The sequence below is a fragment of the Nelusetta ayraudi genome, unplaced genomic scaffold (assembly GCF_046127955.1).
Source record: "Nelusetta ayraudi isolate G7.1 ecotype Tasmania unplaced genomic scaffold, CSIRO-AGI_Nayr_v1 ptg000109l, whole genome shotgun sequence".
In the NCBI taxonomy this organism is placed as follows: Eukaryota; Metazoa; Chordata; class Actinopteri; order Tetraodontiformes; family Monacanthidae; genus Nelusetta; species Nelusetta ayraudi.
This window is the reverse complement of record NW_027466159.1, coordinates 1,012,814-1,037,500: the sequence shown is the minus strand read 5'-3', so window position 1 is coordinate 1,037,500 and position 24,687 is coordinate 1,012,814. Positions and strand designations below refer to the sequence as shown.

The following is a 24,687-nucleotide window of genomic DNA, read 5'->3' as shown; positions in this document are numbered from 1 at the left end:
ATTCCATTAATGTGCCGCTCGACTGGCAGACAATCAATTTTAGACAGATTTTCGGTGACTAAGACGAGTAAATCAACACGTGTAATGTGTGGGGGTCGGGGGGTGTGGGGGTGGAGAAAAGAAAACAAACGACCCTGCTTGATGAAGGAGCCGTTCAATAAGGTGGGCCGTATCTCTTGGAGGAGAAAATACCAGGCGCACCTGAGCTGGTGAAGCAGGATTTACAAAGGATGTCATGTTGGAGTCACGACTGCCAGACTGAAGTGGTCTGAGGGTGACTGGAGGAGGGAGGTCGGAATCAGCTGCAGGGAGAGCGGAGTGACAGTTGTGATGACAGGCCTTGAGGAACCAGGGCGCAGAGAAATCAGGCAGGTGATGACCAGTGTGTGAAATACAGAGGGGCGCGGGGGTCGGACCCCTCATATTTTATTTTATTTTCAAAAAAAGGGAGGCAAAAACGTTACTGCTCTCAGAAGAATGGATAAAAGGTGATGTCACTGATGTTGTTAGAGGCCCTCTGCATGTAAAAGACACTTAGATTGGTATTGAGTAACAATCAGAAGGATGAGGACCCCACCCCCAAATATTAACGGGTATTTCGCACACTGGGTACGACCTCATGTGGTTTTGAATTAGGAACAAGATGGAGGGACTGGATGAGTGGCAGTGAGCGCAGGTGGGTGAGCGGGGGAGTGGGGGAGTGGGTTGGGAGGTGGAAGAGGGGGTCTGGTGTATTGAGGATCCACCTCCAGGATCCACCAGGTGTCATCAGCAGACCTCAGCTCTCAGTTCTTCCTGTGTTCTTCTTCTAATCGTCTCTGAAATCACCGTATCCGGTCCCGGCCGGTCAGGAGCTGATGTTCCCCCTCCGCACCCTGTCAACTGTGGGGGTCGTGGCCCGCCAACCTGCTGACCTCTAATTAAAGAGCGAAGAGGGAAAAAAAGAGCAAGCAAACAGAAGGAGGTCACATGTGAGCAACCAAAGCACTGGGACACGTCCGGCTCGTCCACACGTCACGCACAGCCGAGCTGCCACATTCCCCGGGCAGCGGACACTTATCGCGGGTCGGTGCCACGCACGCCGTCACCAGGCAACCGCGTCAGCAAAACGCAGCGTGAACAAAGTGCCGGCCGGCGTCTCTGCTCCAGCACCAAGTGGCCAAAGAACCGTCTGTTTGCCCAGCACTAAATCTGGGGCCCCTTGCTGGTGTGTGCAAGGGGCCCTCGGATGAGCTCCTCCTGAGAGCCACCCGGTGCATATATATATGTATATATATATTTTAAGAAGGCGTCACACAAAAAGTCTTTTTATTTTGTCTTCTTTTCGTTTGAGAGGTTTGGACGTGAGTCCCTGCAAATGGACTCCAAAAGGACAAAAGTCTCTTTTTATGAAAAGTTGGTTAAAAAATGGAAAAATGCCTCTTTGGTTGCTAGTGCATGCAAATGGTGCTATTGCATTTTTTAAATGTCATTTTTTTCAAGAGTCTTGTTTTTGGTTTAAAAAGTGAGATGTGGTTGTGGACTGACGTTGAGATCATTCAGTTATTAATTTTTTTTTTTTAACTAAAGAACAAAAGAAGATATGATTTGCTGTTCGTCGCAATGTATGTGGTAGTTTGTTTTCTCTCCTTAAAATAGGGCCTTAAATAGAGCTACCTTAAAACACATCTAAAACATTCAGATACCCCCTAGTGGGTGGTTGCAGAAAAAAAAAAAATTTTTTTCCACAGTTGAAAAAAAAAGATTTTCAACCACTCGTTATTATCTTTCACACCTCTGTGCTTCCTGAGGGCCTCAAGGAACTCACAAAAAGTCTCTGTATCCAGATTTTTACAGTGGGTCTATATGAGCCTTCAGATACTTAAATAGGGTCCACCCATCAATATACTAAATTTGCATATTATATACACTCACAAGAAAAGTAAAACAACTCTGTAAATGAAAAAAATCTTTTTTGCCTATCCTATATTTAACATTGGTTTTCACCTTACATAATTAAGACTCTCAACCCTCTTACATATATAACATATTTTTTCTCTCTATTTACATAAAACTTGCAATACTGATCAGAACATTTTTATTGTTCACTCAAAATAGTATTTCTAATGTTTTCAATTAACACTACCTCAACACAATATGGCATACATGGCATTATATGTGAGAAATGCAATATTCGAAGACATTTCTTGTTTAACAGGTCCCTAATTTTATACATAATACCAATTGAGCTAGATACTTTCTGTTTCTATATGTGGCTTCCAGCTAAATATATGATCCACAATTACTCCCAGGAATGTAGTTTCGTATACTCTTACAAATGCAACTGCATTTAGAACTAATTTAATTTCACAATTTTCCCTAACAAGGGATAACATATGGTTGGTTGGATGGATGGATGGATGGATGGAGGGATGGAGGGATGGATGGATGGAGGGATGGATGGATGGATGGATGGATGGATATTTGCCACTTGCTGCCTTTCCAAACTCAATGTTCACGACGTCACTCTAGTACAAGAACCAATGTCTTGCCTCGAGTTCCTTCTGACTCCACCTCCTCTTGCTCAGACTCCTCCCAACCCTGGCCTGACCCGAGATGGCCGAGCAGCAGACCAACGGCAGCCTGGCGGCGCTGGACTACCTCCTGGGTGGCGGTGGTGGCCTGGACTACGGCGTCCCGGAGGACGAGATCCCGGACACCACGCAGGGCCGGGCCTTCCTGGTGGCCACTGTCGTCATCGCCCTGGTGCTGGTGGTCATCATGCTGGTGTGCGGCGTGGGCAACTGCCTCTTCATCGCCAGCCTGGCCCGCTACAAGCAGCTGCGCACCCTGACCAACATGCTGATTGCCAACCTGGCCGTGTCAGACGTGTTGGTGGCAGCCGTGTGCTGCCCCTTCCTGCTGGACTACTACGTGGTCAAGCGGCTGTCGTGGGACCACGGCTTGCTGCTCTGCGCCGCAACCAACTACCTACGCACCGTCTCCCTCTACGTGTCCACCAACGCGCTGCTGGCCATCTCAGTGGACAGGTGGGTGCAGTCACACCCAGGTGGGGTGGAAGGGCGATGGGGGGTGGGGTTTTTCCGTAGAGGGCCGACTTGTCTGTAGGTTGGTTTTGCGACGTCCCTTTTGTAACAAAAACTAGGTTTTGGAAAAGGAAATGTTTTGAGATACTTGAGGGGTCGGCAGTAGTGTTTATAGCCGTCCTGGCGCCCTCTATGGGCTTGACCGATGCAAACAAAAAGTAGAGTTACTTCTTCTAACGGGTACGTTGTCATTTGATTGCCTGACTGGTTCGAAAAACCTTTATACTGACCTCAATTACAGATATAATAGAATTAAAAAAATGTGTACGGTGAATTTGGTATCCCCACCACCACCACCACCAGGGGGCGCAGGATGCAACTGCATAGGTCATACATGCCTAGAAATGGGTCAGAATGGTGGTGAAATGCAAATTTTTATAGACATGAGGTGACAGATTTCGGGAGATAAAATCATGCAATCTGATCTCAGGTTAGTGACCCCCCCCGGGCCACGTTTTGGCTGCGCCCTCTATCACCCCCTTCAATTAATTAATCGATCAATCAATCAACTTTTCCTCTCCATCAACTAGGAAACCAGCTGATCCCTCCAGTGCACCACTTCTGAACAAAAAGCCTCAGTTTTAGCAGACGGCTGCCAACAGGGTGCTAAATGCGCTGGTCATGGTAGGGTTTCTGTAGCAGAATGAGTTTCCTCTGATGTCCCAGCAGGGGGCAGTCTGCCAGAATTATTGACCATCACTCAGTTTGTTTGTGCGAAAGCCCTCAGACAGAAAAAACTATTCCGCCCACGATAGCTGCCACCAATGGTAACGATCGACCAGGCCTCTGATTTATCCCCACCCACCCCCCTGCTCGCTGGACCTGCGGCCTCCTCTCAAGGTTAATGGGACTCTTTTTTTTTTTTTTTTTTGAGATGTGCTTCGACAGGAAGTTGCCCACCCCACCTCCATAAATCACGTGCCATTATTGGAAGCCGATCGATCGCATATGATTGAGTCCTGCTGTGACCTTTTGCCTCTCGGCGCCGCAGCAAGTAGGAGGTGTGGCCCCGCCCCCACTCACCCCGCACGTCTTTTACCGCCCCTCGTCGCGCCGCCAACGAAAGCGCTGGCCTTCGAGTGACCTTTAAATAAAAAACAAAAAACAAAATGAAGAAGCCCAGTTTAATTACTGCGGCCTCAAGTATGAGCGGCAGCGTCACTGCTCTTGAATGTCACTCCCATCTGTCACACCCACAAGTTCCCTTGGGTTGGCGTAAATTTACGATTTTTTTAAATGCTTTTTTGTGGTATTGAGACCCAGCATCTCAATGAGGTTTTTAACCTGTATAAATAAAGGTCAATAAAATAATGAATAACTTTTTCTCCATTTGGTCTATTAAATCAAAAAAATAATCCAATTGCAGGTTGATAACATGAATAAAAACACGACAAGTTCTTACCCCAAAACAAGCAAATATAGTTACAATTGCTACAAATAGAAAAGTAAAAGTTTGAATTGAAAAATAAATAAATAAATAAATAAATAAATAAATATATATATATATATATATATATATATACATATATCACAAACTAGCCCTTTTAGTGGCCTGTGGCTGATTTTCTCTGATTTCATGGACGTTTCTTTCCCTTACTCTCTCAGTACCCCCCTCCTCCCTTTCCTCACCCATCTTTACTTTTCTGTGCTTAAGAAATAAATTGTACGACTCACCCCTCCCTCCCTCATGCCTCCATCCCCCTTTCATGTTGTGGCCACCTCCATTAAGGCGCTCTCCGCCACCGCTCCTGCTTCTTTCATCATAAGCCAAGCTGGCTTTTCTTTTCTTTCCCGTCCGCCCACCGCTCCTCCTCCGCCCCTCCAGCCTCCCCACTTACTGAGCTACAGCCTGGCCGAGCCTCTCGGCCGTCATTTTGTTGGAAACACATGTGTCTGGTGGCGTGTTCGTGATAACCTCCGCTGCCGCCGCCGCCTCGAGCGGGATGAAAAGGCGCTTGGCGTTTCTCTGCTGCCGGTTTTTCTAAGGAGCTCCTGTTGTATGGAAAAAAAAAACAGGAGTTTTTAAACACTTTAATGTGTCTTTTTGTTGTTGCCGACCAACACAGCGAGTATGAACCATGACAATGACTGACAGAGACAGCTCGTAGTGCTACCACAATCCGCTCCTGTGGATATCTTCTCAAGCATTGAGTGGGTGGGTGGATTTCAGGGGCTGTTTTACTCACCATATCCAACAGCGACTGAGAAAGACGCCAAGCTAGTGTGACAGTGGCGGTCCTGTCACTATGCCTCCAATTGATCATGTGCCCTGGCTACTTGGCCAAAGGGATATCCCTTTGGCCGAATGGTTAAGCGCACATGGCTATTACCCGGGAGTCTGGGGTTCGAAGCCCGCCCGGGCCCTCTACGCCTTGCCACAATAGGTAGCATCCCGGTCTACCTGTAAGCTGCGCGTTTGCTGCTTCTCAACGCTACCTCGAAGACACAGTTGCGTAAGTCATTTTAAAGATTAAACAAAATCAGAACGTTAATGCTAACACGAGACACTATGTTAACAGACTGTCCAACCAGGTCTCTTGCTAACATCAACACGCAGCGCGTTGCTCACAGTCAGGAAATGTTGTGTATCAGCTCCAAGTGGCTCCAAGTCAGATGCACCTTTGACACTCAACGACACTAAAAGCAGTTTCTGGGTCTCCATCAAATCCATCATTTGCTGCACTTGGGACCGGTAGGTCCCTCTGTTCCATTTATCATGGCAGCCTATTGTATATAAATAGCGTGAACAGAGAGGAACAGGGACGGTTGGGGGAGTGGAAAGATGGATTACCTCCCTCGTACATGTAGGAATCTCAAAGTGGTTCCACTTGTTAGCGTAAAGGTGGTCACGGACAAAACATCCTCGAGCGGGTTTCTGTTTCTACCCTCACCTCCAGTTCAAGGACACGCAGAGAGCAGTGCAACCAGCTTGCTGTTCTTCCCCCGCCTCCCCCACTGGTTTGCAACTGTGAGGGCAAAACGTAGGACATCATTAAAAACAAAAAACAAAAACTGATGATCTACATCTTTGAGCAGCATTATTAAAGTATTAATGTAATTAAGTGATAATAAGACAAAAAAAAAGATGGTCAATGTCTCTTGAAAAGTCTTTTCTATTGGTTGAAATATGTTTTGCCTCCATCGAACAACCAACACAATAGATACCTCCTGTGCGAGGCCACACCTTATATCAGGTATCAGGTGGTTTGGAGAGATTATTTACTTAAATATATGATATTATTATATCATATTCTATTATATTAAAAAGTGCTCAGAAGGTTGTTCAGCACCATTCAGGACCCTTCAATGGTACCAAGTCACTAATGACATTTACAACAGTTGGGGAAAACCTGCAGGGTACATATTCTGGATGGAGGGGGAAAGGCCATTGAGCTGCACCACATGCAGCCTCTAGGAGGCCTCCCACATCTTTCCTACCTCACCGTGATGTGACTTACCTCCACAGGTACATGGCCATCCTGCACCCTCTGAAGCCTCGCATGAAGCACCAGACGGCCTACTGCGTCATCCTGACGGTGTGGATCGTTCCCGTCGTCATCTCCGTCCCATCGGCCTACATGGCCTCCGAGATGACCTACCCGCATGCCGAGGGCGGTGCCCTGAAGACCTTCTGCGCCCAGATCTGGCCGGTGGACCAGCAGGTCCTCTACCGCACCTACTTCCTCCTGGTCTTCGCCGTGGAGTTCATCGCCCCAGTGGCCGTCATGACCACCTGCTACCTCCAGATCTCCCGGGAGCTGTGGTTCAAGGACATGCCGGGTTTCCAGACGGAGCAGATCCGGAAGAGGCTCCACAAGCGGCGGAGGACGGTGGTGGTCCTGATCCTGGTGCTGGTCGCCTACGTCCTGTGCTGGGCCCCCTACTACGGCTTTGCGCTGCTGAGAGACTTCTACCCCACCCTCATATCCAGGGACAGGAACTCCTTGGTGGCCTTCTACATTATTGAGTGCATTGCCATGAGCAACGGCGTCATCAACACCCTCTGCTTCATGAGCGTGCGCAACAACCACAAGCGCCTAAAGAAGACCAGCAGGTTCCCGCTGAGGCTGGTGACCTTTGTGCCGGCCAAGTCGATGGACGAGGGTGAGGCCAAGACCTCCTCGCTGCGAGTCACGGAGGACGTTGACGGAGCCAGGAGGCCATACATCTGATTCTCCAGGGTGTTAAAGGTCCACCGTCAAAGAGTGGCAGGAAGTGAAGGTACTGGCACTGGTATTGGTACTGGTATCGCTACCAGTACGTCAAGTAAACAAACAAAAAAAGCGACAGGGACAGGAAAAGAGGGACCACGTTTGCGGTTCTGTTCCTTTCTTCTGCAGACCAACACCCAAGATGTTCTAATCCCAGGGAAACACTGGAGCCTTACAGGATGCGGGAGAACTTCAGGGCGCACCAGACCAGGGAGGCGATCGTCGCCATCCAGGGGTGACATCGCTGCCGCTGTCAACTCAGTCCACGCTGAGATTTTAAGCCCCATGTTTCAATGTTTTTAAAATGTGACATTGTGAACACACAAGCAGCGTTGTCTTGGCGGCCTCAGCGTGTTGCCTCCCTCGCCCTCCACCACCACAAACTCAAAAAGTAAAAGCTCAAAGTGAGTGGACACCACCCGCGGCTAAGGCTAATGCTGAAATGTTAATGATGAGATGATGAGCAGGAACACAAGTGCAGTGGTCTGCAGTGACCACAGGTGAAATGACTCCATCTGACCAACACACATCTCCTTAACTTTTCTTTACAGTTTTTACATTTTTCAGATTCCCCCCCCTCTCTTTTTTTTTGTGGCCTGGCTGGAACGTTGGGAATAACTTGAGAGAATTTCTCCTCTGTCTGACAGCTTGAGGTCTAACAGGAAGGAGGAAGCCTTGGAAACAAACAACAACCCTGTTTGGCAAGCTGTCCACGTGTTGTTTTTGTTGTACACACACGCACACACACACACACACACACACACACACACACACACACACACACACACACACACACACACACACACACACACACACACACACACACACACACACACACACACACAACAATAACAGAACACGCCAGCTTGTGTCAAGTGTCTGGTGTCAGGTTTCTGATGCTAGAAGAATCCAATCAGTTCCTCAAAACCAGGACCTGGACTTGCAGGATTCAGATGGCTGCTGTATTTGGACTGAAGCCTGAAGGTGAAATCAACCTGAGTCACGATTTTGACTGAGACAAAGCACTGGGGTGAAAATAATGTAATGTTGTCGATGAAGGTGTTGAATCCGTCTCAGCAGACACAAAGTTCTGGATTCTGTAAAGATCAAAGGTAATATGTAATATATATATATATGGTTCATTTCTGTTTTTTTTGTTTTTTTTTTCAATAACAAATAAACGTCCAAAATCAGTGCCTAGCTGTCATTTGCTCCCAATCCAAAGTCCAATCACCAGGGGGGGCTGTGAGTGTGAGTCTGCATACATAGCGACAACTGGACATGCGGCTCCTGGGACCACACAAACGTGATTGAGCGGCATCGAGCGGCGTCCCGCATGTTTGCACAGCAAAACCGCCTCCCATCGCCGTCATCGGCTGACGCGACGTCAGGAAGCCGAGCCCACTAACGGCGGCATCGGAGCTCTGTGACCCAACTCCCTCGGTCCAGAAACTGGTTAGCGGCAGGGCTGTGTTAGCGCCGCGGTCGGGTAGTGAAGCGGGCAGAACACTCAGCCAACGACAGGGGAACCAAGGGAGTCGGGCCGGAGAGCTAGGAGGCAGAATTTTGAAGCGTCCGCACCACCATCGCCACACCTGGGATAGGCTCCGCCCCCTGCCGTCTCCAAACCTTCACCCCGCCTCCTTCCACTTGTCTCTTGTGGAAGCGTTAGCTGCTAGCCCCTCTGTCGCATTAGCCAGAAATTCCTGTCGAGCAGCTAACATGAGTGTAACGTGTTTTTCCAAGTGTGTCTAACGTAGAGGAACCTTAATAATTGACTTACCAGCTGGGAAAGCAGGAGGTACCTTAGTGCGTTGTTGTGTGTTTGTCGCTGTGAAATGACAACTGGAGGATCTTTTGTTTCCGTCAGAGGTGTAATTCAATGATAAAAGAGTCAGACAAACAGTAAAAAACGACTCAAACTGGTTCATAGACACAGGCTTAAGCAAACGGGGAAAATTGAAATACAGACGTAAAGTTTTTCCTTTAAAAAAAAAAGAAAAAGATTTGACTGAAATTTTAAGACGATAATCTGAAGTAAAATACGTGGTGAAGCTGCAAATTGACATATCACAGAGACGCTGACGGGAGGCCAACGACCATCCTTCGCCTCTGCCTCCTCCTTCAACTCCTCCACCGCCTCCTCCTCCTCCTCCTTCCCTCCTTTTTGGTAGTGCAAAAAAACCCAAAACAATCCTGCGAAACATCTGAGCAGATGAAACTGCGGGAGAGAAGCTGCTCATCACCCACAGCTTCACACAACAGAGGACAAAAAAGACAGATGTGAAAATCATGCCCCCTCGACCCGAAGAAACAAAATACAAACAAGAAAAATAAATTGTTTGCACAGGAACTTTTTTCAGTTGCCGACATGACAAACTAAAGGTCAGATGCCTGATTCGCTGTCAGATTAGAGTCGGGGATTGAAAACATCTTTTCCATTTTGTGAGGAAAAAAAAAAAAACTGGTTGGCGGCGATGACAACAGTTGTGTTGCAGAAACAAAGTCGGCTAGCACACGGTGATGTTCCAGTTCAACGGTGGACTTTGAGGACAAACAGAAACATCATGATGTGTGTGTGTGTGTGTGTGTGTGTGTGTGTGTGTGTGTGCGTGTGTGTGTGTGTGTGTGGTTTGGTGGCGAGGCAGCCAACAATCCTGATCAAAGAAGCCAGAACTTGGTGCCGTGGCTCCTGATCCATCTGCATCTTCTACAACCTCTGGAACAAGAAACCAGTTCCTGACCAGAACCTGGAACCAGAACCACGACCAGAAGATCACCGGACCTGGACCAGAGCTCAAAGTCTGTCCAGACGACTCAGCGGCCTGTGCCTGGTGGCACCAGCAGGCGGCAGCAGACTACTTGCCCTTCCTCAGGAAGACCTTCGCCTCCTTCTGCAGCCTCTTCACGTCCTCCTTGCCGCTGTCGTCCGAGTCCAGCGGGACGTAGTCCGAATCGTTGCCCTCGTCCTCGCTGTCACCGTCGTCAATGAAGCTGTCGTCGTATCCGGACTGGTCCGAGTCCAAGTCCGAGTCCTGGTCCTGGTTCTTCTTGGGGAGGTTCCGGGTGTTGTAGGCTGCAGGGTAGATCGGGTGTGAAAAGGACTTTGTGAGGCTGTCACAAACTGTTTTAACATTTTTTGGTAATAGAGGAAATCATGACAAAATATAACTGAATGGAATGGAAACAGTTGCAAAAATCAAGGGGGTGGGGAGGGGGGGGGCATCTGAGAGTAGTTCATCAGCTCCTGGACAATTTATCATCTTTACAGTCACGAAAGTGTCAAATAAAATTTAAACAATAACAATATCCATCCATCCATCCATCCATCCATCCATCCACGTCCACTTCCAAAAGACATCTCAGGGCCTCTGATTATTAGACAGACAGACAGACAGACAGACAGACAGACAGACAGGCTAAAAATAAACTATGAAACAGTTGAAAAAGCTGAACCGTCTTGACACAAACTGGGAATGTTGTCAGTGTGTGTGTGGTACACACGCACACAGGTCAAGTCGGCGCAAAACACATAAATGATGTGTCGACTAAATGTCACCACAGCCATCAAAATGCAAATAAATGTGTGTGTGTGGGTTTATGTGTGTGTGTGCGCGTTGATGACCAGACTGACCCTGAGATGAGATTCAACGTGCTGCTTACAACGAAATCAATGGGGCTGTTAGTGACGGCTTGTGCGTGTGTGTGTGACTGAGTGGGTTCATATATTTTCACTGCCATAATGAAAAAAAAAACAAAAAAAAAAACAGCCTTTTTTTTCCCAGTTCTTTTATGTGACTCTTTGTGCTACCGCCGCACTGACTAACACACCAAGAACCAAAGACGACGACCAGTGCAGGAACATCAACCTGCTGCAGGTCAGCGGCTCACCTGGTTTCTGAGTGTGTTTGTACTCCTTCCTGTGGAGCGGGTTCTTCCTATCGGGAGAGAAAACCACAGAGGTCAAAGGTCAAAGACAGAAGAAACCAAAAGGATTCGACCGTGAGGGGGAGAATGTCCTGCAGGTGGCAGCGCAGCTTATTTTCACGCCTCTTGAGAGCAGAAAATTGATGAGAAGAAAAAGAAGAAAAGGGAGGAGTGGAGAGGAGATGGCGATCGACACTCTTGTTGCTCGCTAGCTTGCTAGCTTGTGGGTTTAATCTCGCGGTAACGTATCAGGTGACCGAGACAAGCGCCTTGACATGTGTCAAGAGTTGAGCGTTAGATGGACGTAATGGAGAGAATCCGGTCATTTTTCAAAATAAATTTGTTCAGACTCAGATAATGAATGAAACGGGATTCGTTTAACGGAAGTTAATTATTCTTTCTGTCCGGCCCGGTACCAAATGACCCGCGGACTACAGGAAGTGGACGGCCAAGGGCCAATGAGCAGCAGGATTGGATTGATGGAGGCAGAGCTCTTGAAGGCCGAAGATAAGATGTAGGAGGAGGAGAATAACAATGAACATAAGGTGGAGGAGGAGAAGAAGGGCAGGAGGAGAAAAAAGAGAAGAGGGGGTTGAGGAGGTGAAGGAAATTAAAGATGAGGAGGGGGAGGTGGAGGAGGTGAGCAGGAGAGACGCTGGGAGGTTTCTGAAACTCTCAGGTTTTTTTTTTCCCCCATCATGCCCCTGGGGCGGTGTGCACTCTCTCACCTGTAGCAGTCGGTGCCGTAGGGGCACTCGGGCCGCTCTGACTCCTCCCCTTCCGCCTCCGGCTCCTCCTCCTCGTAGTCAGTGTCTCCGGGGTGGCTGCACTCCTGGAAGTGGAGCGGGTTCTTCCTGCACAGCGAAGAGAAAAAAAAACAAACAGGAAGTGACAAGAGCGCCTTCACCTGAGTCAACCCCCTACGCCCACGCTGGGACAGTTCAGTTAGTGACCATATTTGGTCATACAGGAATCTCTGCAGAGCGTCTCAGAGCTCCTGGCTTCAGTGTTTGGCTCTAGTTCAAGTGCTCTTCATCTTTTCTCTTCCTTCTAGTGAAGGAGCCACATCAAAGCGAGAGAGCCTCCCGGCCAATCACAGAGCCCCTACCTGTAGCAGCCCTTCCCATACGGACACGGCGTCCTGTGGCTCCCTGGTTTGGACGGAGCGGAGGAGGAGGAGGAGGAGGGGGCGGAGCCAGAAGAGGTGGTGGAGCGGGCAGACTCTGCGGCTCCGGTTGCGCTCCTTGGCTTGATGTCTCGGGCTGTTTCAGCTCGGCTCGCTTCCTGCCTCCGACTTGCCGCACCAGTCACGCGTGGTGACGAGTGCGACTCTGTTTCTCGTTCTTCTTCGTCCACCTCCATGGCGAAGTCCTCGGACTCGCCGCTCAGCTCTGTGGGCGGCAGCGGCTCTGCAGAAACAACCTGCGGAAACAGACAGAAACAGTCAAAAGGTGCCGCAAAGAAGCAGCCGCTCTTTGTTGTTGTTCCTGTTGCTCTACCTGCTATTACCACTAGGGGGCGACTCTTTGACATGGGGCTTTCCATTTCTCGAGGAAATCACTATTTAGAGCTAGCTAACAATATTACAGTCATTTTTTTTGTGGTTAGCACTGCTAGCCAGGTGCAGCTCTGTGATGGAGAGGACAAACGACCGCATCCAGATTTCATTGCTTACAAAAATATTTGAAGCGTTACTAAGAAATTCCCCGCATGAAGACGGAGATTTCTCTCAGTCTGCCACTGATGCAAACAGGAAGTATTGTCAAAAGATTTGCAAGAGGAGCAATTACGGACGACAAAAAACTACAGACACTATACGGGTTAGACGAGAGCCCCCCCTGGTGGACATCAGTTGCATTGTGTGATTTGCAGGTTGGTAACGGGTGCCAGGGAGCGAAGCATCTCTGTAACACTCAGAAACACTTTTGTAACTCATAAATAATTTCAACAACAAAAAAAACAGTATTTTCTCAATGAACATTTATAGATTTTTAACATTTTCAGCTTAAAAAAGGGCATCTTGGTTGCACTCAACTCTTTTTGGCCGAGCTGATTCCTCTTCATCTTCATCTTGCGTCCTCTGTCTCCTCTTCTTCGGCATTAGCACTTCTTTCTCCTCCTCCTCTCCCTCCTTTGCCACGCCTCCCGACTCCTCCCTCTCAGGCACCGCCCTCTTGGCTGTTGTCCGTTTGCTGGTCGCCGGCGGTTTTTTGCTTCTCTGCACACTAGACAGAACTGTAAGGAAAAGAGAGAGAAGTTTTGTGTGACCAGGAGGGTTTCTGAGTGAAAGCCCAGTAGAACACCGGTAGAACCCCGGTAGAACCCCAGGAGAACCCCAGGAGAACCCTAATAGAACCCTGGGAGAACATCAGGAGAACCAAGTACAACACCAGGTCAACATCAGTAGAAGACCAGTAAAACCCCAATAGAACCCAAGTAGAAACCGAGTAGAACCCTGGGAGAATACCAGTAGAACCCAAGTAGAACCCCATGAGAACCCCAGGGAGAACACCAGTAGAACACCAGGAGAACCCCAGTAGAACACCAGGAGAATGGCGTGAGCACCTTTAGGGACGGAGGGGGCGGAGCCTGCAGCAGCTGCCAACATCCACGCTGGAAGGACTCTTTTTCTTCTTGGGGCAGGAGGAGTTCGCAGAGGTGCAGCAGAAGGAACAGTAGGAGGTGCACCAGGAGGAGCAGCGGGACGCAGGACAGTCCGGACCTCATCAACACCGCTGACAACCTCCTCCAGCTGGGGCGGAGTCTGTTGGCAATCTCCGCTAGCAGGAGGCGACGCAGGAGCAGGAGCAGGAGCAGGAGCAGGAGCAGATCTCAGGTCTGGTTCTTCCTCTTCCAACATCTGTCTGTTTCTACAAGAAGAAGACAAAGTTAGCTGAGCCCCAGCTGTGCCCCCTGGTGGCTGGCTGCAGTAGGAACCCTTGACTCCTCCCCCTCCCTCTCTGTGTTAGCAGATGGGACCAGGACATTTGAAACCAGACATTAAAAATGAATAATTAATTCAAATTCATATCAGCAGCGATGATGTTGCTGCCTCAGTTCTCCTGGTGTTTGATCCGAAAACTTCAAAGGCGGAGATCCGACGCGACGCCGACTCGTGAATAAAAAAATCGCAGGGAGACACAAAGGCAACAGGAATCAACGTCCTGCCCTAACGAGTCAAATGGTCGACCACACAGCCCCACCCATATGCGTCCACGAGCTTCATCAAACGGCTGAGGACAGTTTCCTCCTCCTCCTTATGCTGCTCCTCCCCTTCGTTATACCTCCTCCCTCCTCCTCCACACCTGGGAGTAACGCTGCCGTCTCCATCGCCATTTTCATCTCCGCCCTCCGCTGCTACCCTGAAGACGAGGTCTCCCGGCAGCAGGGAGAAAAGGTCTCCGTGCTGGAGGAGGTGCCAGGAGTCCCGCTGCAGGGGCCGAGGGGCGTCACCTGGGGACGACTGGACGAAGCAGGGGTTGACGTGGGTCTGCAGCAAGAGAGAGAGGAGGACATTGGGGGTCATCCGGGGGTCATCCAGGGTCAACGTGAAGTTAGAACTGAGGTCCTCAGTATCTGTGGACCCCCAGGATCCCGAATGACCGGCCTCTGCGGAGCGTTTTCTTTCTTTCAATAAACCTGCTGTGTTAATAGGACAGAAAGACTGTACGATTTCCATCTTCCTTGCGGTTCTTTGCGTTTATATGGTCTTAATGTCAACACCTTTGGGTTCATGATGCAGGGGTGTCAATGTTTAGTTTCAATCAACTAATCATTTTAATAAATGTCAAAATGGAAATTACAATTTATATTTTCATTTTTATTGGGTCCAAAAAGACAGACAGACAGACAGACAGTGGAGTGCCTCAGGGTTTGGTGCTGGGACCTTTGTTGTCCATCCTATATGTTAATAATATATGTGAGGTTTCAAATACACTAAAAATTATTTTATTTGCTGGTACCACTATATAAGTGCAGACTGTGCAGTCCATTTACTTTCACACAGGAAGTGAAAGTACACAGTAAGTAATGGGAGTATAAAGAAACAGTATAAAGTATATAGTGATGACTTTAATGTATTATATGTGACTTCCAAGATACTTTACTATCTATTATAACTACAAGAGATGTTGTTTCATTCACTCTTTCAATTTCTACGTAATTTATCAAAAGTGTCTTTGGCAAGTTTTTTTTTTAACCGATTTCCAAATACTATGTATTTTGTTTAAATTTAGCGTGAGTTTATTGGAATCAAAGCAACTCTTCAGTTTCATTAATCCATCTGCCACTGCATCCAAAAGTTGCCAAAGCAAAGTAAGTTAGTGTTATCAGCAAATAAATTATTTTTTTAGTGTATTTGAAACCTCATATATATTATTAATATATAGGATGAACAACAAAGGTCCAAGCACCAAACCCTGAGGCACTCCACACTCTACCTTCATCAACTGAGATTTATGGTGATTGATTTTTACACACCGCTCTCTATTGTTTAAGTAGCTGGATATACAGGAAACTGCAACCCCTCTGATTCCATATTTCTATAGTTTTAATAATAATAGATCATGATATTAACTGTGTCTAGAAATACTCCTACAGCATATTGTTTTATTTTATACTGCAGACATTATGTTTTCTACAAAATCTATTAGTGCAAGTGATGTTGTTCTTTTAGCTCTGAAACCATATTGAAATTCACACAATATATTGTGCTCTGTAATGAAATCATTACATTATCATCATTTCAAAATTGTGACACTAGGGAGGTCTGTAGTTTGAGAGTATGTGTCTATTTCCAGATTTTAATAAGAAAGAAACAGAAAAACAAGAGGGTCGTTGCTCGGTCGCTAATAAATGTATATATTCAGACCTACAGTTGTTGTTTTTTTCCCCACATGTGGCCCCCACAGGGCTCTATCCTCAACCTGCCAGATGGACGAGCCTGTTGACGCACTCACACGACAACTGCAGCCGCCCCTCGTTGCTCTTCTGACACGACAGCCTGATGCTGTTGCAGGCTGGTAAAAAAGATTGACGGTACTGCTGTAATTAACTGTGATTTACATCATTATTAACCGTAACGGACCCGGTGGCTTCTAGACTCTGAGCGACTGGTGTCAGGGACAATAAAGATCTGGCTATCGAACGTGTTAAGGTGTCGCCACCGGTAGCAAAACACAGTTTCTCCAGACACGTCAGATTCTGTGTGTGTGTGTGTCTGAGAGAGAGAGAGAGAGAGAGGAGAGAGAGAGCGAGAGGGTGAGAGTTTGCATCATACCGGCTTGAGACGCAGCCGTCCGTTCAGGTTTTCGAGCAGGCCGTGATTTCTGGACACTCTCTTATCAGTAACCTGAGGAGGGGGAAAACAACAGTGTCAGAGCAATATGCTGGTGTCTTTAAAAAACAAACTTACTTAAAGCTTATTTTGTTTATAGGATTCTTTGGATGAAAACATTTTCAATAAAAACAAACACAGGTCAACTAAAGTGAGTTAAAAGAGCTAATAAAATACAATATATCTCCATTCAACAGGTTTATAACTAAAGTGTAATTTGGATGTCTTCTCATCGAGGGCCTCCAGTTTATTTGACGGCACCAGCCTGACCCCTAGTGGTTGACAAGACGAAAGGGGGAATTCAGCCACAGACGGGCCGGAATATAAAACTAAAAAAAAGTTCCATTCTCTGACAACGTGCTTTTTCGTTGTTGTTGTTGTTGTTGTTGTTGTAAATAATAAAACCATATTGAGTTATATATTTATCTTAATAATGACATACTTAAACAATTTCTCCATACAAAAACATTGAATGAACATGCAGTTTCAAGTTTTCTTTTATTTGGTTTTGTTTCGTTTGTTTAAACCACACATGACGCAAATAACCACTTTTTTAGGACTCACCCCCAGTAACGGTCCCCGGCCCAGTACGGTCTCTCCCAGCGGCAGGTGGACCGGCTCCCCGCCGGCCACAGGGACCAGGTGGAAGTTGGACATCTCGAACTGAGGCAGGAAATTAAAATGTTGATAATAATAATAATAATAATAATAATAATAATAATAATAATAATAATAATAATAATAATAATAATAATAATAATAATAATATTCAATATCACTCTGTTAACACTATGTTACTGTGTGTTAAAATCACTCACGTTGAACTCTGTGTTCGAAGTCAGGACGGTTCACTCTGAACTGAGACGAACCTACCAAAGCTAAAGAAAAAAAACAAAAACAAAAACATGGACACACAGTTCTGGAAACTGTGGCGAAGACAAACTGGGTGTGAAATCCTCCTCAATTGGGTCAGAAAACTCACATCGACAGCAGGGAGACGCCACGGATTGTTCCAAGGCAGCGCCCCCTCCGCCATTCAAAACTTCCGGGATGTGGAAGAGCATGCGCAGTCTTTACCTCAGACTTTGCACAGTCCCCGATTAGAATAATTAGAATCGAAGAGTTTCCGGTTATTTTGCTAAACATTTGTGGGGGGGGGGGGTAATCGAAAATAAAATATCCTCGAGAACTTATCATTGACACTTGGTTCGTGTACCTTTAAAATAATGACTGGCAGACATTTAAATAATTAATTCGACCACAAAACCTCCACAGAATCAGAAGGCACTCTTGGAAAAAAATGTGGAAGCGTTTTAAAAACTGATGAGAGAAATATGATTTAATTTAAAATTCAACGTGCGTTGATTGTTACGGTACAAAATACAGCAAGTGACGTATGAATGCGCATGCGCGCAGTGTCCAAAATGAAAAAAAAAAAAAGAAAAAGAAAAAAAGAAACAGGGTGGCCTGGCTCTGTGTGTAAACAGCCGTCGAGACATTTAAAAGTCAGCTGTCAAGAGGGACGCAAACTGAGCCCAGTTCCGGTAAGACGCCCGTGGTTTTATCCCACAAATCTCTGCCCCTTTTTCTTTTTGCATAACTCGAGATGATGCTCACGTTCACTGGTCGTCGTGTAAAGTGTGTGTTTTGTCCGGGAAAACACAGCGAGACAGAGCGTTTTCCTCCCTGTCTGTGCTAGCTAGCTAACTAGCTAGCCGTGTGGTGCTGGCTGGGGCGGAGGAGGGTCCCGTGCCCGAAAACGTGACTCGGTGCTGCACGGGGACAGCGCTTGTTTTTAAGATGAAAAAAGCGTTTTACGGCAGGAATAAAAATCATCCATTTCGCCGCAAAACTCAGGAAGGAAGTGAACGTTGCAACGAAAATTGACTTTTAAATTTTTTTGAAGGGTCGAAAAAAGGATCGTATATTATTATTATTATTATTATTATTATTATTATTATTATTATTATTATTCGGGACTGAGCCTCAGCGAAGGCCTGCTCTCATTATTATTATTATTATTATTATTATTATTATACGCCAGACATCCCGCAGCAGCTTATCAGTATGATAATATTTTTTAAATACCTGAAATAGGCTTGTACAGGAGTGAACAGATTCACTTCCTGCCAAGTAAAAAAAAACACAACATTTTTAAAGGTTTAAAAAACAACTGTTCCTGTTTTTTTGCTCTCTCCTTCCTTGTGTTTGATAGTAACAGATGCGCTTTGATGTTCTCTGACCCATGTTCGCAAAGTATTTTGCCTTCAGAATGTGCAGCTCAGTTTGGGGTCTCACAGGATCCTCCAGTTTCTGGAGATCTGAAGATTCCTATGCTTTCACCGCCGTCCGGAAGAGAGAAAACCATTGACTGTTGACTAAATCTCTGTGTTTACTCCTCTTTCTCCTCAGGCTGTTTCACACCACCAGCGCTACAATGCAGCACCACGTTTCCGCCTCGCCCGTCTTCCTCCTCTGCAGGCGACGGCCCTGCGGCGGCCCCGACGGCTCGCCGAGCGACTTCGTTGGGACACTGCCGGCAGAGATGAGCGAGAGGATCTTTGGCGAGCTGGACACGGCGAGCCTCTGCAGTGCCTCGTGCACCTGCAAGCTGTGGCACCACATCATTGAAGAGAGCCAGCTGCTGTGGAGGAGCCAGTGCCTGCAAGTCCGAGCCGTGTGTCCCAGGGAGGTGGACCGGGACCGGGGAGATGGCTTGTCCTGGAAGGTCAGTTCAGTACAGTCAATTATATTTCATCTTGGACTCGAAGGTGGAGGGGGAGTCATTGCTAACGGGCTCGACGGTCAGATTGTTGTTATTGTTATAACCTCCATATTCAGGGGTGTCAAACTCAAATCAAAATAAATACAAATAGTTTAAAAATGCCTCTTTTTTTATTTGCTGCCTTCTGATTTCAATTTCAAGAGTAACCTTTTCTCTACAGGCTACATTTAAAAATAAAATAATAAACTAACTCAGTCATTATATTCCTGTCCTGATTGACGTGCCCAAATACCAGCATTCTGGGATTTGTAGTGTTAGCGGTACATGGGCTGTGTAATACTGGCAGGCCAGCTCTAGTCGTGATATTGTATAATATAATTACATTTTTTTTTCTTCAGTCAAACCAGCTCACAATAACACTCTCCTGTGTTTGCAGGTGACCCTGGTGAGAAACTACACCCGCAGCCGGCTGAAGAGGGACTGGCTGAGGGGGCGCTACAGCCACGTGAGGTCGGCAGAGGAGTTGAGCGGCAGGAGGATGGTGCCGCTGGACGCCGAGACCTGGGGAGAAATCCTACAGGCCGAGTTGGACCGATGACTGACACTCTTTTTATGGCACAGCTAAAAAAAAAAAAAAAAAACTTTTTTAACCAAAACTCTAATTTATCTTTTATAACTTTTCTTTTTTATGTATATACTTATATACAAATGCAATTGCACATTATTATGATTGTTTTTTTTAATTTTCTTAAAAAGAAAAAACAGGACCAGAATAGAAAAGTTCTGAAAATGAATCATGACAGTTAAATTGTGTAAATATGAAAGTGTTAAAATAAACAGCTGCTTTAATGTGTTTTTTTGTCCCTTTTAATTGAAAACTTTTTTCTTACGCGACTTGCTGCAGAGCTCCGTCTTCAACATCGTGAGACACTACCACTATAAAGCGGCTCTTTTGTAAGCTTCATAAAATGCACCATGTTTTACAGAGGTGATAAGTAATGAAGTACAAATACTTCGCTAATGCATGTTTTTGTACCTTGAAGTGGAGCTTTTTGAACTCAGCTGTTGTGTAGCTCAATATAACCATGGATGATATTTTGGAGGGAGATTATTTCAGAGTAACTCTGCTTTTGGGTCACTGTTCAGTATGTTTTCAGTACAGACAAAAAATAAATATATCGAAAATAACATTGGTTATCATTAAAAGTGTAAACATCCAGCAGCACCATATGACTCACTGGTCAAAACTATTACTGATTACAGATGAGGTTACAGTGGTTGTGCTGCAGTTTGGAAAAACAAAACAAAACTATAGCATCGAGAGTAGCAAAGCAGCTCAAAATGATCCAGATTCCCATCAACGACTCTATTTATTTATTTTTACACAGGCATCCGTACTTTTACTTAAGTACAGAATACTGAGAGTACATTTGCCACCTGCGGAAAGCATGCTTTTATTTTGAAAGGCAGACAGCGGAAGTGCTGCGCATCACATCTTGACGGCGGTCCCTCCTCAGCACCGCGGCGTCCTCTGCATCCTCCCCCTGCTCCTGCTCGGGCGCCCCTCACCAGCACCACCCGACCCCCCCAGCCGGGAGAGAGAAACCGACAGCCGGGAGAACATGGACGGCGTCCCGGCCATCATCAACATCTCCATCTCGCTCCGCATCCAGCCCAACGAGGGGCCCGTCTTCTTCAAGGTGGACGGGACCCGCTTCGGCCAGAACCGCACCATCAAGCTGCTGACAGGCTCCAAGTACAAGATCGAGGTGGCGATGAAGCCCGGAACTGTGGAGGCCACGTAAGAGAAATATAACGATAAAAATATATACAATTTGAAGGTTTGAGATCCGGTCGATAGTTTTCTTCACCAGCTCCGACAGTGTTGGATAGATGTTCTACTTTCGCTTCGTGGATTAGTAAAAACGATATAAAGAGAGAGATGGGGGAGGGGGAGAGGGAGGCGGGGAGTCATCGGTAGCGCTTCGCTTTTATTGCCAAATGTTGACAGATTAAAAAAATAATAGTACTAATGAAGCTAATGAAGCAGCGACCTGCTTTTCCTGTTCCTGCTGCGGCTCAGGTGTCCGACTGAATAAATCATGTGACTCGCTGCTATTTGACGGCTACAGGAATTCGATGACCGGGCACCAACAGGGCCCCTTCGGTTCGGGTGGGTGGGGGTCGGGTGGGGGGGGGGGGGGGGGGGGGGGGTTGGGTGGGGGCGTGTCCACAACTCAGGTACAGGTCATTAGGTAATGTGTGTGTGTGTGTGTGTGTGTGTGTGTGTGTGTGTGTGTGTGTGTGTGTGGTGGTGGTGGTGGTGGTAGCAGCAAAAATATTCTGACCAATCGACCACAGTGTCAAAGAGAAGCTGAGAGCTGAACATTAGAATGGTATACTGCAATGCTGCAAGGGGGGCACAAATATATATCATCAAATCAAATATATGCTGATGGCTGACATTCATGTGTTTATTGCTGTTCCTACAGGAATAAAAAAGATAATACGCTGCACAAAGGATCGGTCAAAGTGCCATTCTTTAAAGTGTTACACAAGTTGTAAATTAGTGAGTGGGAGTGCTTTGATTGCCTGAGAAAATTGCAGCCATGATAAAGAAACCATAATTAAAACATGTAATTTATCCATAACAAATCTTAAATTGGCGACACGGTGGCGCAGTGGTTAGCGCTGCCACTCACGGCAAGAAGGTTGTGGGTTCGATTCCGGGGCCTGGACCTGGGACCTTTCTGTGTGGAGTTTGCATGTTCTCCCTGTGTCTGCGTGGGTTCTCTCCGGGTTCTCCGGCTTCCTCCCACACTCCAAAAACATGCATGTGACGTCAATTGAACATTCTAAATTTTCCGTAGGTGTGCATGTGAGTGTGAATGGTTGTCTGGTCTATGTGGCCCTGCGATGAACTGGCGACTTGTCCAGGGTGTCACCCTGCCTTCGCCTTAAGACAGCTGGGATAGGCTCCAGCAGACCCCCGTGACCCTCAATAGGAATAAGCGGGTATAGAAGATGAATGAATGAGTGAAATCTTAAATTACGTCTCTTGGAGGCCTTTTAGCCGCTAGCGCTACACGATGTGCTAACTCGAGATAGTTCTGTCCCCCTTTATGACGACACAAACGGTTCCTCGTTCTCCAGGAACATGAACATCGGCGGCATCGTCTTCCCCCTGGAGGAGCAGTCCCGGGACCAAGAGTCGGTGGTCTACCACGCCAAGTATGACACCGAGGGCGTCCCGCACACCAAGAGTGGAGACCGGCAGCCGGTGCAGGTCAGCATCGAGGTGAGACAGCAGCTCATCTTAGCTTGTTTTAGCTGTTTCTCAATGAAGCTAACATTAGTTAGCTTGACGCTTTACAGCGAACAAGACCGACGATCACCGAACAAGAGAACCCTTCTTGTTTTGCATAAAAATTGGGGCTTTTTGTGGCCATTTGTGGACACTAACAGTGATAGCAGCGGGTTGCGTAAGCTTGCGCTTATGTTAGCCTGACGGAGGGGAAACTTGTCAGCGCTTTGATAAATAATAATAATAGATTTTATTTATAACGCATTTATACAAACTTTCCATTTGGGAGAACATCTCAAAGTGCACAGTACAATAAAAAAAAACCTAATATGAGGTAAGTGGGGGCCGCACCGTGCAGACAGTGGGTGTGAAGGAGGATTTTAAACTCACTGCAGAGGTGAATGGGGAGCCGGTGCAGGGCGTGAAGGATGGGGGTCCTGTGCCCATGTTTACGCACACTCATCAGGACCCGGGCAGCGCTGTTTTGAACATATTGGAGCCTTTGAGGGCTCTTGCCAGGGATCCTGATGAGGAGTGCGTTACAGTAGTCCAACCTGGAGGAGACAAAGGCATGGACGAGCTTCTCAGTGGCAGCACGGGAGAGAGAGACGGCCGGAGTTTGGCAATATTACGGAGGTGGAAGAAGGAAGTCTTGCAGATATGGTTGATATGATTGTCCACGCGAAGATGGGGGTCAAACCTGACTCCCAAATTAGTCATGAAAGTAGAGATGGAAAGGTTGTGCAATACTTAAACAACCTAATGATGCATTATATGTTACTCATAACCACAGATAAGGGCCAAACTGAGAAACTCTTGTGGTGCAAAATCATGTTTTGTTTATTTAAAAAAACAAAATTCTGTCCAGTAACACCATCACACGTCTAGTTGGGGACTTCCAGTAACTCACAAAGACGCCGTCATGGCCAGAACAAAAGGAAAAGGGGCGCCGCTGCGTTGCTACAAAGTTTGTGTGTGTAATTTTCTCTCATTTCTTTTTGCCCTTCCTCCGTCGTCGTCTCTTCCAGTTCAACAAAGCGGGGACGTTTGAGACAGTGTGGCAGGCAAAGTACTACAACTACTACAAGCGGGAGCACTGCCAGTTCGGCAACAAGTTCGGCAGCATCGACTACGAGTGCAAGCCCAACGAGACGCGGACCCTCATGTGGATCAACAAGGAGTCGTTCAACTGAGCCGGCTCACTTCCGAGCAGCAGCAGCAGCAGCAGGACGGCTGACTCTGATTCGGTTTCTGTGTCATTTGAGAAAGTAGCTGTCTGCTACACTGGTCTCCGAGGGCATTGGTTTTGAATTTTCATTTGATTTAAAAGGTGCACGTGGCAGCCTCACACACACACAGGCAAGTTTTACTGTCACAATGTTTCTGTTTGAACTAACGGGCAAGAACAAGATCATCCGAGGTGCATTCTAAGCTCCCTGCAAAGTGGGATTCCGCTTTTTGTTTGGATCAAAAACACAATTTTTTGGTCATTCAATTTTACGTCACGATGCTCAAGACGAGTTGCAGCGACACGTGAACTACCAACTGTTTATATCCTGTGTGCAATAATAATAATAATAAAAAAAACGTTTGTTAAATGTATCGGTAGGGGGTGGAGCTCAGAGGACCAGGGTAGTAGACAGACACCAGTTTTAGTCTCATCTTGTTGGTTGAACGTGTTGCAACGTGTGTGTTGTGAGTGCACGGCTTTGTTACCAAGCTGATTTTTTTTTTCTGTATGTTTGTGTGTTTTGCAAAGATTCAGGCCACGTATCAAAAAAAGAAAAAAAAAAGAAACACAACTGGTGAAAAAATATCTTACAAATAATCCCGTTGGTCCCTATACCCTAGAGCTCCCCCTGGTGGCCTCGGTGGTAACGTAGCACCACATTTCTTCACACCTCTCCTTTCTAAGCTGACCCGGTTTGTTCTTTTTTCTTAACTTTCTTTTTGGTAAGGTCAAAAGACAAAAGTGTTCGTCCCTGTTATAGAGTCAATAAAAAGTCACATTTAAGCTTCGGGCAAGCAATTTATGATTAATTACGATTAACAAAAACAATACAGAGACCAGTTCAGACAAAAGTGTCTTTTGGTGTTGT

General features: G+C 46.7%; 4 protein-coding genes across 4 annotated transcripts in view; 3 read left to right on the top strand and 1 right to left on the bottom strand.

Annotated features, from left to right (window-relative positions):
• Positions 1–7,598, top strand: part of prokr1a (prokineticin receptor 1a) — an 8,351-nt gene extending 753 nt beyond the window's left edge. The window contains exons 2-4 of the mRNA XM_076048938.1: positions 2,568–3,029; positions 6,553–7,307; positions 7,427–7,598. Of these exons, the coding sequence (XP_075905053.1) occupies positions 2,596–3,029; positions 6,553–7,258 (1,140 nt within the window). The 5' untranslated portion in view covers positions 2,568–2,595 and the 3' untranslated portion in view covers positions 7,259–7,307; positions 7,427–7,598. The remainder of the gene's footprint in view (positions 1–2,567; positions 3,030–6,552; positions 7,308–7,426) is intronic.
• Positions 7,599–9,152: 1,554 nt separating this feature from the next.
• aplf (aprataxin and PNKP like factor) lies at positions 9,153–17,666 on the bottom strand. Its single transcript, XM_076048850.1, has 11 exons — positions 17,378–17,666; positions 17,124–17,222; positions 16,503–16,574; positions 14,530–14,714; positions 13,790–14,094; positions 13,260–13,459; positions 12,333–12,646; positions 11,953–12,078; positions 11,189–11,235; positions 9,438–10,373; positions 9,153–9,401 (listed from the first exon to the last, which is right to left on the bottom strand). The coding sequence occupies exons 2-10, from the start codon at positions 17,214–17,216 to the stop codon at positions 10,156–10,158; spliced, it is 1,560 nt and encodes a 519-aa protein (XP_075904965.1). The 5' UTR covers positions 17,217–17,222; positions 17,378–17,666; the 3' UTR covers positions 9,153–9,401; positions 9,438–10,155.
• A 277-nt stretch (positions 17,667–17,943) lies between these two features.
• fbxo48 (F-box protein 48) lies at positions 17,944–20,023 on the top strand. The gene is made up of 3 exons (XM_076048852.1): positions 17,944–18,103; positions 18,972–19,287; positions 19,721–20,023. The coding sequence occupies exons 2-3, from the start codon at positions 18,997–18,999 to the stop codon at positions 19,880–19,882; spliced, it is 453 nt and encodes a 150-aa protein (XP_075904967.1). The 5' UTR covers positions 17,944–18,103; positions 18,972–18,996; the 3' UTR covers positions 19,883–20,023.
• Positions 20,024–20,491: 468 nt separating this feature from the next.
• cnrip1a (cannabinoid receptor interacting protein 1a) lies at positions 20,492–24,578 on the top strand. Its single transcript, XM_076048851.1, has 3 exons — positions 20,492–21,085; positions 22,438–22,582; positions 23,617–24,578. The coding sequence occupies exons 1-3, from the start codon at positions 20,907–20,909 to the stop codon at positions 23,779–23,781; spliced, it is 489 nt and encodes a 162-aa protein (XP_075904966.1). The 5' UTR covers positions 20,492–20,906; the 3' UTR covers positions 23,782–24,578.
• The last annotated feature ends 109 nt before the right edge of the window (positions 24,579–24,687 follow it).

Coding starts and splice junctions, on each gene's coding strand:
- aplf (XM_076048850.1), bottom strand. CDS start 17,216: ATGTCCAACTTCCACCTGGTCCCTGTGGCCGGCGGGGAGCCGGTCCAC. Junction 16,575..17,123: donor GCCGGGGACCGTTACTGGGG/GTGAGTCCTAAA, acceptor CCCCCTCCTCAG/GTTACTGATAAGAGAGTGTC. Junction 12,079..12,332: donor TATGGGAAGGGCTGCTACAG/GTAGGGGCTCTG, acceptor TTCGCTGTGCAG/GAAGAACCCGCTCCACTTCC.
- fbxo48 (XM_076048852.1), top strand. CDS start 18,997: ATGCAGCACCACGTTTCCGCCTCGCCCGTCTTCCTCCTCTGCAGGCGA. Junction 19,288..19,720: donor GAGATGGCTTGTCCTGGAAG/GTCAGTTCAGTA, acceptor CTGTGTTTGCAG/GTGACCCTGGTGAGAAACTA.
- cnrip1a (XM_076048851.1), top strand. CDS start 20,907: ATGGACGGCGTCCCGGCCATCATCAACATCTCCATCTCGCTCCGCATC. Junction 21,086..22,437: donor CCCGGAACTGTGGAGGCCAC/GTAAGAGAAATA, acceptor CTCGTTCTCCAG/GAACATGAACATCGGCGGCA. Junction 22,583..23,616: donor CGGTGCAGGTCAGCATCGAG/GTGAGACAGCAG, acceptor CGTCTCTTCCAG/TTCAACAAAGCGGGGACGTT.